This window comes from Aspergillus oryzae, chromosome 5 (genome assembly GCF_000184455.2).
Source record: "Aspergillus oryzae RIB40 DNA, chromosome 5".
Lineage (NCBI taxonomy): Eukaryota > Fungi > Ascomycota > Eurotiomycetes > Eurotiales > Aspergillaceae > Aspergillus > Aspergillus oryzae.
In genome coordinates, this window is record NC_036439.1 from 1,426,486 (window position 1) to 1,441,866 (window position 15,381).

Genomic DNA, 15,381 nt, shown 5'->3' on the forward strand with positions numbered 1-15,381 from the left:
CCGAGAGCCAAGTTTTTCTTTCCTTTGGAACTAACGAATTCTAATTTTGCAAGTGCCGCTTGGCAAAAAAACAGGTACCGAGCCATTGGGACTCCTTTTTTACTCTTTTTTTTTTCTGGTCTCTCTTTCAAACCTTTGTTTTTCGCCTCTGACATTTGCCGATGTAGATACTACGTTGTAGACGTCGGGATAGATTTCCTTTCGGTCGTAGGGTTCACTGGGTTCCATGGATACAGTTTCCTACCGGTGTCCTGTAGCGTAGTTGATCTGCATTTCTGTGCCGATGCCCTGGAATGGACTGTCCAGTGATAAGGAGAGCCAACTTGGAAAAAAGACCCATCTTCACCAAAGAGACCCTGAAACTAGAACTAAGGCTTTTCACTGGAGGAAGTCAAAGGTACGGTACGTACCTAATACCGACTACCTCGGGCACGCTACAGAAGATGAAGAAAATCGGGTGATCGTGTTGGGTTTCTAGACTCCTGAATATCGCGTGATCGTCTCGTAGATCTCCTTTTCTTTTCCATTTTTTTTTTTCTTTTCCCCTTTCTGCAGAGAGTGTAATCTAGAGCTAATGCATCTAAAATCCTATGCTTGACCGCAAGTCCGCATCAGTCTCGATCCTCAAGAGAAGAATATTAGGCTAAAGTGCACTTAGTTAAGAGTCTATTAGACAAAAACCTAGAAGTCCGAATTGACTTTTCCCAACCTTCCACCTACTAATTAAAAAAAAAACCTATTTTTAGCTGACAGGTCAGATATTTAATTTATAACCGACGGTTGACATCCGCCAGGTCAAATACTAATTTCGACTCTTTGTGGCAATGCACAGAAAACCCCGGAGATTAAAGCGGACGGTACTCCGTGTATACCCGTGTGTATATTCAATTTCAACTTTACCCGAGGCCGAGGTTCATGCATAATATAATCCATAATCAACCCTGATATAATATGCCAGGCATAAGGGCCGCGGGTTATAGTGGGGAAGGGGTTCTTGCTGTCCGTGGGTGTGTGAATATATGAACCCTGGGCCTTTGATGTTGGGTCAGGGTTCTGTTCGATCGTGGACGATGAACGAGGCCCTTGGCGTGGTTTTATGTTATCTCGGGGTCCACTTTCCTCAGGGTTTGGATCTTGTGAGGGGTTACTGTGTTGGGATGTGCATTGTATGCTTTAATGGAAGGTCTATTGCTGGATTCTTGGTATAGAGTTATCTATCTTTATTATATATGCGACGTTGATAGGTACGTAAGCGAGGTCTATCTTATGGATAGTGTCTCGTGAAGATAAAAAGTCAGACATTATGCTAACATGAATTCATATCGTACAGACTTGACGAGTGGCTCGATCTAGTGGTACAGGCCTAAGCCAGCATCAAGCCGCGACGGAGGAGACCTCTCTTGGTGATGGCACCAGCATCCGCGAGCGCCTGCTGGCGTCCGGGTCCGAAATCCGGGGTTCCGCCGAGGGTGCCGAAGATGTCACCGACATAGTTGGAGGGCTTGACACCAGCCTTGAAGGTGGTGTTCCAGCCGTTCAGGATGCCGGTGACGACCTCGATACCGGCATTGTAGAGGTTCTTGATGGAGGGCTCGAAGCCACCGGCGTCGACGTAGCGGAGATGCTGGAGAGCAGACTCGTCGGAGTGGGGCTGGTCGAAGTTGGAAGCGGTGCGCATGATAATGATACGGGAGAAGTCGGTCAGGTTGCGGGCGGAAGTACGCAGCAGGGCCTGCAGGGTTGCGTTGTCCTCCTGAGCGCTGGCGCAGTACTTGCCGGTGCCGTTGGTCCAGACCTCGGTGGTGTTGTCGAAGGCCTCGCTGAGCAGCTTGCCGCTGTAGTAGACGTCCGTGGTCGCGACGTCGCATTTCACGACGGCGGGCGCCTTGGTGGCGGCTTCGTAGCCCTCGGCGGTGTACTTGCTGCGGTATTCCTTCGCGGATTCGGAGTCGGAGAGGTTGGCCTTCTTGGCGAAGGAGGCGGCCAGATCGCGCAGATCGGCGTTCACCTCGAAGACTTCGGTGCCGTAGATGCTGGTGGGGTATTGGTCGGGGGCGTAGGCGCCCTGGGGGAAGTAGCTGGTGGTGAAGTTGTCGGGGAGTTCGCGGAGGTCGATCTCGTACTGCAGGGCAACCTGGATGGCGTATCTGGCGAAGGTGGCACTGCCGATGGTGGCGACCTTGGGGTTGACACCGGCGATACCAGCAACGAGGAAGTAGGTGTGGGTGAGGTCAAAGAAGGGGTGGAGGGCAATGGATGACACTGTGATGGCGGCGTTGATCTCTCCCTCTCCGGTGATGAGTTGACAGACGCTGTAGTCGGCAGTACAGTGAACGTCAGGGAAGATGGGCGAGGCACCGGGAATCGTGATGTTGTGAGCCAGCAGGTCGAATTCGGGGATTCCCCACCAGGCAGCAGCTTCGGGTTCAAACTGGGAAGATGTTAGCTTTGTCCATCTCCAATTTACCTCACGCGAGAAACCATACCATGGACACGATGAACACCTTCGGGGCAGCCTTCTTGGGGGCCTGAGACACAGAGCGCTGCCATGTCGCAGGGCTGGCAGCTGCCAGGCAGCTGCTACTGAGGAGCAAGCCGGTAGTGATGGTGTTGAGAAGCTGCATGTTGCCAATGACTTGCAGATTCTTTGCTGGGGTTAATTGGCTCCGTGTCAATTGCGCGGGGCAGGCCTTTTATATCACACGTTCTCTGTCGCGTCCAGGAACCCTTTCCAGAAAAGTTTTTTTTTCTTTTTTTTTTCTCCTTACCTTGTATCCATCGGCAACCGCCGATCAGTGCCGAGAGCGATAGACTACCATATCAAAATACCCTTATCAGGAAAGATCAGCATCAATAGCGGGGATTAGTCTGTAAAAATCGCGATAACAGGCCAATGATATCTCCCATGGGGTCCTTTATCGGTGCTCAGCTCGACAATTCCCACGGGAATGACGTTACTTGGTTAGTACGATATATTGATGCCCCCCACTGCATTTAGCAAATTGGTAAGAAGCAACGCATATTCTCAGCGTAGAGTAGAGCACGGCGTGCCTGTGCAGGATTGTAGAGTAACATGGCGCGCTTTTGGGATCTGAGATAGAGGAAACGAAACGTAAAAGAATGCCTCAGTTGCTATAGGGTTAGTTCCGAGAGTGTACCTGGCCCACATTTGCACCGACTTTGAGAAATATCTTCGGAGGCCGCGGATAGACTTCGATGGGGCTACTTAGTAAAAAGACTCATTGTTGTTGAGAAAATCCTGCCCATAAAAGAAATATAAGGTTCAATCTTACCCCCGTCCATGCTCCTTTACCCTTCTACCGCTGGACGTCCTGCTTATAGACGAGAATATGGTGTTTAAATTTGAACTGCTCGGATAATCATAGTACCGCCTTAGTCGAAGATAAAAGATAAGAAATACAAAGCTTAGGTCGCGTCTCTTATCACCCGTTGATTTCTAACCTTTATTTCGGAGTATGTTCGGCAACGCGATGGAAGACTAACCCCAGCAAAGGTTTGGTGCCTGGGTGCATTGGGGTAGTTAAGAGTCTGGCCTTTTTTAGCTTACTCTGGAGCTGCAATGGGCGGCACGTCAATACATAACTTTTCTTGGCGAAATAGTAGTCCATGCGACTTGACGCCTAGAAGCTTAGGATAATATGGGCAACTTTGAGGAACTTATCCAGCTTCATCAGTTTGAATGCGGCATATTTTTCTGACTTATGAAGTTCGTATGACAGTCCACCTGGGGGACAATGTAAAGACCTAGTAGTCACGTCTGTCAATATGTTTACATCATCGGAGAACATGCGACATCGCATTCGGAGTGATCATATTACAAAACATTACAATCAAAGTCGAGTGGATACTCTCCCGGGAGTGACAGCTCATTGTATGGCTTCGGAGAAAGATTCCATACATCCATCAGCCGAAGCAAAGTATTAATGCGGCCTCATCATGTATCAACATGACCGCTACATGCCGCATCCAGTGATAATATCTCTGACATTGCTTATCACTTTGGAAAGGGGTTCAAAAGTAAATATTCTGCACAAGATATACCTCATCGGGGTGAATCTTGAGTCTGTTGGCTGCGTCAGGTCTATACACAAGGCGCGGCCTGCACACAGCAGACCTAATTCCCATATCCTCTCCATATTAACACACCATCAAGACAGTTCATACACTCACGTAATGGCAGGCAGAGTTTTGGATCGCACTCAACTAGTACATCTGATCGAGAAGCCAACGTCCTCATGCATTGCGTGCGTCAGATTCCCGAGCCTTCCAGGATCCACCTCCAATTTTAGATAACCATAGATAGTGGCCATACAGGCCACGCAAGTCGTACAAGCCAAGAAGTGTCATCGCATGACCGAGAGCAATGACATCTCTGGCTGGGTCGATCTGCAAAGTAGGGCAGAAGCATCACACGTCATCCACGTGTGCTCAGGCGGATGACGTCACCCGCCCGCCGTCAGATGGTTTCCAGGGTTGCGACCCTATATCATCCATGAGCCCTCCCAACCTAGTTTCTTTTTACTTCTTAAGGGGTACATTCCAGTCTAAGACTACCGTGGGAATACCTGTAGGGTCACTGTTTTCCGCGAGGTATAAGAGAAAAGCATCTTACTCTGCAACATCATATCTTACTCCGGAGTAGAAGCGCAGAACGTCATCAAGGTGTGTACGAACATCCATCTCTCGTACATCAATAACTACAACTGAGATTAACTGATAGACTAGCAGCAATGGCTCCTATTCACGAACGCATCCGCGAGGACCTCCTTATCAAAGAGCGCAGTCTGTGGACCGCTCTCACCTCCGCTGATCCTGGCCCCGAGATCGAGAAACTGTCCAACTCCGAAGCCAATTTCCTGTTTCCCAAAACACCCATCCTGACTCTTGACGGTGAGCCCTCTCTACAACAGACACTCAAGCCTCCATTCCATCATTTCGATTCGTTCGAATTAAAGGACGTCCGAGTCATCATCATTGATCTCATGGCGGGAACCGTTACCTACAATATCAATGCCTCGAAAGGAAAGGAGCAGTATCGGGCTACGGGATCGACAACATGGAGTCAAGCATCCGATGGGGAATGGAGAGTTGTGGCGCATACAGAAACATTGCTGTGAAGGAGTCTTTAGCGGGAGGCATTTTGTTCACTGATTTCAGTTCTATCTATGTCCTTTAATCTCTTGATGAACTTGACTTGTATGAATTTATGACTATTTGAACATATCAGAGGGTGATGAATAATATTTCTGGATCTCATTCACATCATAAGTCTGTTAATGTGCATATATGTGCTCAGTGTGTAGAATCTGGTGATACTGTGGTGTTGGAAGCTGGGCAATGCCGATATTGGGTATTGTTCCCAGCAAATTGGAAGAAGCAACAACTATATCATGGAATATTCCTTTTATTGGGTAGAATCTACTATAGTAATTGTCAGGGAAGACAACTGCACCCCAATATCTTGTGAATGAAGTGCTTTTCACCAACAAAGAATCTCTTAGCTTACCATTTGTATCTGACAATGATCCGGGGAGTAGCAACCATCATTCAATCTGTCCAGATTCATTCCATTCTGATAAAGAAATTCACAGCACACCAGCATGGCCCATTTGTCTACAAATATGACTTTCTCTCTGCACTTTGTTCCCTCACTCTGTCGCTTTACCTTCTTCTCTCTCCCACCCCACGTTATGTGCCCAATCCTCACCCAAGCCCTATAGCCGTTCACCCTTCTAACGGGCATATATATAAATGAGTCATGTATATCTTGAACAACGTGTGACGGCCCAGCAGGCTCATCATCATATATGCTCCTTCTTCTGCACTATCACAATTCCCTTGGTTATCCATGACACCGGTTGAGTGTCATCCACAGAACAGACACGTCGCTTCAGTCATTCGTTTGCTATAAATCGTGATAAGCAACTGTAGCGACATTGCAGCAGCTAGACAGAGCCAGAGGTGCGAGTGGCCTTGAAGGATGGAATCAAGGCCAGTGAGCCCAACCACGACGGAATGGGACCCAAGATCATAGCTCTGGCCAGAAGACGAGTCGCACAGTGTCTTTATTCATCATTAACTGGAGGAAGCCGCTTACCAGTTCTAACGAGGTGAAATTTCTCACGCTTTACTGACTGTTAAACTACCATGATTTGGTGGTGCCTCTTCTGCACCGCATCTCCGAGACAGAGGTGTGTCTGCTTCGGCTGGCAATTTTACTTTCGGCAGAGCATTTCACACACGCAATATAATATCGGGAAAATTCGCAGGAGGCTGCGAACAGACCTTGCCTACATAATTCATATTATCAGGGAGAGGCTGGGATTGGCCATCTACACATGTCCTGCTGCGTAACCCTATTCTCATCAGATCCGTCCTTCCACCTCTTAGGATCGATGGCTCGGCATTGTTAAACATCGAAACCACATCTTAGGTAGTGCAGCTTTATAGCCCTATCTTTAGGCGAGTTAGATTTTCTCATAGAGGCCCGAGGGTCTTTTAAAGACATGTTGGGCCTGGGATAATAAATTCGATGTGGAAGGAATAGACACACCTGAATATCTTCCTCATTCGATATATTCGATGGTGTCAAGATTTGACACACCAGCACTTTGCTTAAGTCTCAATATCATACATGGTTTAGCGATGTTGAAGACAGTCGGTCATGTTTCCGGGTGTGTCTGTCACCCACACAAAATACAATAATTATAAATTTATCTATTTCTATGAAAAGTCAATACTCCAGGATGAGTCAAGTCATTTGGTGAACTGAGGCGTTCCCTTGTTGCGGCCTACCTACCCACTCGGCATAGGGAGAATGGCAAAAGCATGACGGATGAGTTCCACTGACCTACTAGAAATTATTCTCTCGGAAAATACCGATTAACGAAGAGAGGCTCGCCCTCGTTCCTCGCAACGTTTCCTCACGTGTAATGAACGGTGAATAGGTGGTCCACTACCAATAGACGATACGACGCTTGTCGTCAGTGGCCCAGCAGCTTGACATTATTCAAGCATGCCCCCTCCGCTGAAACGGAATCTCTTCTGTAGGCTTTTACGAGGACTTCGAAATGCTCAGGCGGACAGTTTCTCCAGGTCATCGGGATCCCTTGACCTTCTATCTCCGGGTTAAACGCATGAATAATCGAACACTCAACATCCTAGCCAATACGGCCGTGAATGGTGGAGATTATACACTCTGCTGCTCAAGCACATTAGCAACGGTGGACACAAACGACTGAGACACCCGTGTGCTCTTGGTGGGTGACCACAAACAGCTGTCACCCCTGTCTCTACCAACCAGGAAGAGACGGATACTATCAACCCCTACTGATTATGTTAGAACAGGCTCCACGAGATCCGATTCCACCCGATGTCAGTGACCTACTCTAAGGCCCAGATCCAGACATTTCACGATGGGCCCAGTTAACATATCAAGATAAGCCCGGTGAATCACCCGTTAGTCCAATTTGTTAAAGTAATCTGGGCTCACAGCTTCACCTCCTTCACCTTGTGCATGTCTGAGAAGGGAATTCACCCCTGGGAAGACAAAGTCAGTATTCTACTGGCCCCTAGCCTTGTGGAAGGAGATACTCGGGGTATTCCAATTATTTCCTTATACCGGGCCTAAGTGGGAGTGGTAAAATGGTCTAGGAGCATGAAACCCCAGTGTTCAGGTCTTAAGGGTCCAAACGCCTGATGCTCAATCCGAAATAAGGAGCGTAATGTTGGCAAGGCGGGCTTGCTCCAGTCAACGGGATAGACCAACGTGATATTGTCTAGCTCACGTATAGCCCACTGCGTTGTTCACCTTTAGGACAGGGTCGATGGCCGGATTTTCACGAGGGACTCCGGGGAATCTTTCACCCCGAACAGTCAGATGTGGAAATACGTCATGACTTCCTTGAGTCGCACTATCCTGATGCCGGTACCTTATTTTTCACAATTGGGTTGATCCAGGCAATGGCAGGGGACGAACCAATTCGATCTACAGGTGCAAATCAGACTCGTACGATCCTAAGGAGCCATTCTGGAAGATTGTCAAAATTAACCAAGCCCTTCATTTAACCAAGTCAAACCAATTGGTGTAGACGAAGAGAAATTAAACAGTATTATCGATAACCATCAGCGAGATCTTAAATGCCATGTTTTTGACAGCACCCACTATAAAATATCTGCCCACACCCCCATCCCCCTCGCAACGCGAAATTGTCGGCCAGTTGGTGATACTGGCAATTACCGGGTTGCCAGTGAGAGTCAAAGCAGAAAACTATAGTTATGATTTCAACTGCAACGGGGATATCAGATTAGCCAGACTGCCAAGGGGTACTCCGGTGGTATCAGCTGCCTACGGATAATCTTGGAACATCGTTTATGAAGGCTATTATGCTTTTCTCGGCGAGACATTGGCAAAACCCCGCCCTTGGTTTATCAACATGAATACCGGCGATTCCTTGTCGCCGTGTTCCTCCAGTATGGAAATAGGCAGTCTGCGTTTTACCGGAAACATCAACGATGCAGTTGGTTTCTACACGCTGCCGTTGACGCAAGGAGCAATACTAAGCTTGATATCGCAGCCATCTCATCTTGTGATCCTCTCCTCTTTGAACCCAGCTTAAGAGTATTACAAAACTATGCTATCTCGATAACAGTGGAGCCCACTACCGATGAGCTTCTCAACATTACATAAGAAGATATTACAGAGTTACGCCATCAGAATAAATGGCTTGGTACCAAAATCTTCCAGCCAGATAATCATCAACGGGCGTGCTAAATGCTAGGAATTCTGGATCCTGCAAGTCCACGGCTACTGCCATTGTTTCATATGTCTTATAAGATCTTCATACGTTTCACCAAACCCCCTTCGAAGATGACCGTACGATAGCGGTGGTGGGTATGTGGATCAGAAAAAATAAATGCTTGATCTGGGCATTTTTTTGACACCTGAGGTTTGGTGCCATTGCCTTTGGTTTTACGTCAAGACGGACTGGGGCAACTCCAAGCCGGAGATCTCGAGCTAATTCTGGCATAAGGGTCTCGCTTTTCAGTCGATAAAGACACGAACCTGCAAATGACCAGAAACTATCATGGGTAGAAGTATTCATCGCACGAATAAACAATGCATCGTCGTCGAAGCAGTATCTCACTTCAATCTGGTCAAGAAGCTCGGTGATCTGTCTGGAGTCTATCAATTCATGATCGAGGTCTAGGATTAGACTGGACTCCCGATGGCAGCCTGAATAATGGGTCTTGATTGTTCTGATGTTGTCTAACTTCCGTTGGACTTCATCGTCCGGTGTGTCGTGTCCGGCGTGACCTTGTACGAGTATAAGTGGCCTAGACATCGAAACTTGCGATGTTGAAATTACCGACGACATGTTTGGAGGAGTTGACGAGCAGCGACTATAATAGATTCTTTTGCTGATCTATTTCTGTAGGCGTCTGCTCGATTAGGTCGCGGATATCTAAACCTACAACTTACAGGAGACGAGCCATAAGCGGATTATGATCTCATATTCTGTCCTGTGAATCATGATGTGATTTCCACAACTTCTGCACCGTCTCAGCCTCTATCGTCCCTTCCACCTTTCTACACCGTGGTATTGACCGTCATGCATCTTTCTTCCAAGCCCATGTTGTCTAACAGGGGTAGAGATTAGTATAGAGGTTGAGAAATCTATACTTTACTCATCCTACGTAGGATTGATAGTTTTCTAAGTTAATATCTGGACTCTGGTGTGATGATTGAGATACTATATCATAAGATGTATTGGATTGTCGTGCTTGACTGACAGGGATTGCTTGCTTGTATGTGGATAGAAGTCAAATCTCTGGACTACGTTGATGATCACAGATAGAATGCATGGGCCAGAAAGTATTCTGGAAGAGAACACTGTCAGATAGATGTGAGTATAATATAGGTATTGAGTGAGGTATAGTTGTGGTTCAATATGAAAAGAGATTGAGGTCAGGGTTCCTGTGTGTAGGTTGAGGGGAAAAGGTGGCAGAGTGTCTCTTGTGCATGCTACTAGAAATTTTAGACCCCACGATTAGTTTATGCGAGTGGAATAGACAGATCATCTTCCCAAAATAAAACAGAAGAAGACGAGAAGGAAATTGATTTCACCACTAATCAAAAGAAGCAAGGAATCGCCTTCCTCTTTGAGTCTAGTCTGGCAATTTAAGATGGCAAGCCACAGTTAGAGATTATTGTTGGAAATCATATCACTGGCGGATCGGAGTACACTTTTAAAAATTATGCATTGTGAAATCTGAAAAGTTGGCTCGAAGAGAAAACTATTTTTTACCATTGATTCAGCCCCAGGAATTTCTACCATGTATGGTCCAGGCGATTTTACAGGTGCTTGACTTAATCCACTCCTCTTCAATAAACGGGCAAATCAAGAAGATCAATGGTCATTGTGGGCTCGGCAAGCGGTGGCCCACTACTGTCGCTGATCTCTGGGCCCAGTGGCTTAGTGGATGTCTTGGATTCCTTCAGCCAACGTCTCTCGATCCCTTGGTTGGGGTCTGTGATCTGCAGGGTTGCCGAGGGTAGTCGCCACGCGGAGGTCAGATCGATAAACATAGTGTCAGACCAGAGTTTATCGTTGCAAGACCTTTCAAAGTATAAAATAAAAGAGCATGCCGTGGACCGTGGTAGAAAACGAATAGCTCATATGTAGTGAGATTGAGTCCTGGGCCACATATCCATTGGTGGTTCCGGCTTCTACAGTAAAGAAGCTAATATGAAGAGCGAGTAGTTTAACCAAAAAGGAAAGAAAAGGTAGACAGTAAAACAAGTGCCCCCTAACCCTTACCAGTCCGACGAGCTCTAACGCAAATCCGCCTGTACTAAGCTTCTAGAGGAATTTGCTTGAATACCTGCCGAAAGTACGGAGGACTGGCCACCACCACACAGCATGCCACCGATCTAGTAACCAAGGATCTAAGACTAGTGGCTGCAAGGACCATGCACACTCTCACATCGCCTCCCAAAATCGCAATAATAAGCGACACGTCGGCAGATTGCCGAAGGAGAGAGACAGGGCTCGGCCTGCAGGTGGGGGCCGTTTGGAATACTATCCATAACGTGGCACATCTGGAGGCTTGGGTACATTTGTTCAACAGTACAGATGTATCGTTGAGGCGAGCTTAAATGCCCGGGCACCCTTGCGAAGATTAGTGCTGAGTCAGGACGTTGACTTGGCTTGGATTATTCTACCCGAGAGGGTGGTAAATGTTCAATTAAGTGGGTCGACGAGGTCCACGTGCGATATACAATAGTAGTACGTCTAATCCCGGGCAACAAATGCTAAATCTCAGCAGTAAATTGCTCGTGTAAATTGCCAACATCAGATATTGCTCACTGCATGAGCAGACCACCCCCATGGACTTAGCAATAGGGACGTGAGTGGCTAATAAGAACCACAGGCTTGGTAGTTAGTGATGCACCGGCGCCTCGGTTCCGCCCTTATAATATTAGCAAGATATAGCTCCCTCGATGGCTGTCCATTTAATTGGTGCCTTGCACTTCCGTTCCGGGAAAATGGTCTCACGGTTAAAAATGATGGGCTGTTGGTGGGGCCTCCCCATCCAACCAAGAGAATTTCACTCCAGATTTGATAACTGTCACACAGCGAAAAATTATTCAGAGACAGGCAAGTGGAGTCCTAGTCTAAATTTAGGGTTAGGTTAATCACTGGTATCGCCTTATCTGATCTAGCCAAAGTTCCGTCGAATCAGCGTCCAGCAAGTCACTCCCGGATTAGGGCTAGTTCTGAGGCCTACATGGACCGGACTGCTTTGGAAATGCAGAGTCTGCCAATCAACACGATCCCGACGAGAGGCGGCTGCTGCGATAGCTTGACGCAACTTTGGTGAGGCTTTTCCCATCTCATTATCGTGGTCCCGAAGGGTCTTCACATGGTGGTGTATATAATGTGAAGCTTCCCCGTTAACGCGGGGGATCTCGGCATCTTACCCCCTCGATCAATTGTATTAAAGTGTGTTATTTCTTCAATATGGATTCCTCCACAGCCTCCGCGGTAGACCTGCATCCGAGGCAAGCAACGGACTCCGAGTATGATGCGGAGATCGGCGTTTTGCAATGGGATGAACCCATGTCCCATCATCACAACCATAACCGTGATTCCAATTACCACCCACATTCCTTGCTGACAGAGGATATCCGATATATCCCGACCATGGTCACTGGAAGCACATCCGCGCTTTTGCATTCAATACCGATCTCTCCACATTCAAGCCTGTCACCATCAGAAGCGACTGCCTGCATCGCCATGAATCCATTGGACTCCGCAACGATGGGTACCGTAGGTGTCGACTCACAGCATATCGATCATAACGGGCATCGAATATCCAATGTGGGTGACAGAGTAGCCGAAGATCCACCATCCAAAACTTACCTGGCTTTTGACCAAAAGAGGCTAACATTCCGATGACATAGACGATCAATCGACGACAGTCCCAAAATCGCGAGGCCCAGCGTCGATTCCGAGAACGGAGAGAGCAAGAGAGAGCTCAAACGCAGGTCAAGATGGACGTACTTCGCACAGAAAACAAACGGTTGTCGGACTTGTTCAACCTGTTGAGGACGGAGAATCATAGAATAGAGGGAGAAAATGAGCGATTAAAGGCGGAACTAGAAATAATGAGGAAACGGTGGAAGGATGTGCTACGTGTAATGTCGGAGATGGCGCAGCAAGATGAGCGGACCGCAGGTTGTCGCTCATCATCTTCCACCACCAGCCCTTCTTCTCCCACATCACCCTCTGGCCCTTGCTCTCAGGTAGACATGCAGAGTCTCAGGCGTTCGATCGTGATGCAGACTCTGGTAGCGCTTTTTGAGGAGAGAGGATCGGACTCAGCGCGTTCTGTGACAATTAAAGACGGCTCTGTGAGCCCTTGAAATCCTAAAGCATATTAATGGTTGCCATTCTGACCGAGGTGGAGAGATATGAGCTTTAGAATGGTGGATTATGTTGGCTACAAGGTCTTTGTGGTTAATATAAGGGTGACTGAATTTAGCTTACATTGGCTTCTCCACCATTTGTCAAACTTGGTGAATTCTTGTAGCTCAATCACCATCTACCGGGACATAGTAGTACGTAAACATATCGGGAAATAGTCGGGGCAATCAAGGGAACGCATCGTATTCTGTTGGATACTCTCCTTACTCCGTATATCCGAGCCTCGAAGCCCAGCGAAGAACCCAAGCTAGACCCAAAGTGGAAGTGTGTTCCTCGGCTCCTATTGGACCGCATCCCATCTGGATTGGCTAAATTGAAGCTAAGACAACTTGGACTTGTCGTCTCAGCGCCGCCATCAAAGTCGGCTACAGATTCGGCACCGAGGATTCGAATACACGAGATCAGCACCTTGGGATTAGTGGATCTGGGAGGTAGTGCCGAATATGGGCAGCAAACCACAAGAATTCGTCTTCGTCGATGGCCCTGCGTTGGCTAGGGGCTCCAGCGCACATTCTCGAAAAATTAGGTCAGCTCTGATAAGACGACGTGTCTCTGAAAAGCAAACAAACTATCGCCGCGAGGAAGCTGCCAAGAGGGAGAAAATAATTGAGCAGAGAAAGGTCCAAGGGGAGCATCATCAGCATGCATTCAACAAGCTTTGCCCCTGTCGTAGAGAGTTCCAGGGCTCTGGTTCCGACCAAACTCAAATGAGCCACCGTAGTAGGCCAACGTTCCTCGTCACTGACGATGGAGCTACAGTTTGTGGGACCTGCAGTAGGTTGACTCCCCTAAACAATTTGAGGACCAACCAAAAGACCGGAGAAACCCCCTCGACCTTGTCAGCTGTGAGTGGAAGGATGGACCCATTCTCCCCACTCGATGCGAGCTGGGGACCACAAGTTGACAGCCTAGTGCATTACGGTTAGTGGCTTGGAAATCTTTATTACCCTGTGCTATTGCACTGGCCACCTGCGATTATTCCTGCTGACTGACTTTACACGTAGCTTTGACCTCCATCTGGCCGGCATTTCGGCAATCAAACTATGCCGGGAGTTGTTATCAGGCTTGGATTCTGCCATCGTCTCGGAATAAGCTCCTAGTTTATAGCACCCTGTGGGCCGCGTCCTGTCACAGGGATGTATTACGGATTAGCTACGGTGCCCCTGACCCGGCGTTGGAGACCAAAGAGCAATTGTATTACAAAGGCCTTGTCCTGAGCACTCTTCACAGTCATGTGGCTGACTACACAAACGAGACGTGGCGTGACAGTGTCATCATGTCTGTACTATACCTTGCTGTTAATGAACACGTCAAGGGCAAAGTAACACGAGACGCAAGTCCGTTTACTCCTCCTTTTGTGGACTTACAATCACTGTCTTTCTACGGTAGCAGGGAGTATCATAATATGCACTGGACATTCATTCAGACCCTTTTAGATCGTCTTGGAGGGATCCACTCCATCAGGATGTACGGACTAGGCTGGCTGCTGTCAATGTAGGTTTACTACTTACCTCGGCTCGTTCTGGGTTATCTGGCTCTCGAGTAGCTAATCTTGATTTTTACAGTGGGGATTTAATGTTCGCCGCCCATTCTTTGACGAAGCCTCATTATCCCTTGGTAGACGTACAGGGAAAGTTATACAACCTTTCTTCTCCGCTACATGCTTTTGGCATCGCACCAAAACAACCGTCTCTACCCGGATCGGGTTTCCGAGAGCTTCTATCGCTTACACCACCCGTGAAAGAAAAGATCGTAAACGCATTCGTTCACCTCGGTGAATATTCGAATGTGATCCAATCTTTCTCCAATCGCCACCTAGATGCTTCAACCCTTGATCTAATTGGAGACGTTCGGAACCAAGTGCACCACGATTTGTTCAGCCTACCGGACGAGCATAGCCCAACTGATTGCATTATCGATCAGCCGAATGACCCCGATGATAGCTCCCAGTCTCTCGAGATCTATCACGCTTGCAGGCTCTCTGCCCTGCTATACGCGCTCCACGTCACATTTCCAGTCCCTAAGTCTGCTGCACTCCGAGCCGTGATTATCCCACAGCTGAATGAGAAACTCCATGATGTTAGTCAGAAGATGTCTACTACGCTGCTTCTATGGTGTACCACAGTGACTGCTATTGCGACAGAGGGGATGATCCAACGCCAATCCCTAGTTCAGCTGACTAACAAAGTTCGTCTGGACTTGCAGATACATCATTTAAGTCACACTGTGGAAATACTCCATTCTTTTACCTGGGCAGACATCGCGTGCTTGGATGGGCTCTATAGACTTTGGGACGAGATAATGCGGCTTGGTTGAAGAGGTGTCTTGCAGTGATCACTATGATCGCAGCATCCTGACAGATGAACAGTTC

At 47.8% G+C, this 15,381-nt stretch overlaps 2 protein-coding genes across 2 annotated transcripts; one reads left to right on the plus strand and one right to left on the minus strand.

Annotated features, from left to right (window-relative positions):
* Positions 1-1,363: 1,363 nt before the first annotated feature.
* Positions 1,364-2,624, minus strand: AO090701000344 (purine-nucleoside phosphorylase; the record flags this gene model as incomplete). Its single annotated transcript, XM_001823150.1, has 2 exons — positions 1,364-2,431; positions 2,487-2,624. 2 exons carry the CDS (start codon positions 2,622-2,624, stop codon positions 1,364-1,366), a joined length of 1,206 nt encoding a protein of 401 aa, XP_001823202.1.
* Positions 2,625-4,194: 1,570 nt separating this feature from the next.
* On the plus strand, positions 4,195-5,138 carry AO090701000343 (uncharacterized protein; the record flags this gene model as incomplete). Its single annotated transcript, XM_023237356.1, has 2 exons — positions 4,195-4,265; positions 4,742-5,138. 2 exons carry the CDS (start codon positions 4,195-4,197, stop codon positions 5,136-5,138), a joined length of 468 nt encoding a protein of 155 aa, XP_023092098.1.
* Between the last annotated feature and the right edge of the window lie 10,243 nt (positions 5,139-15,381).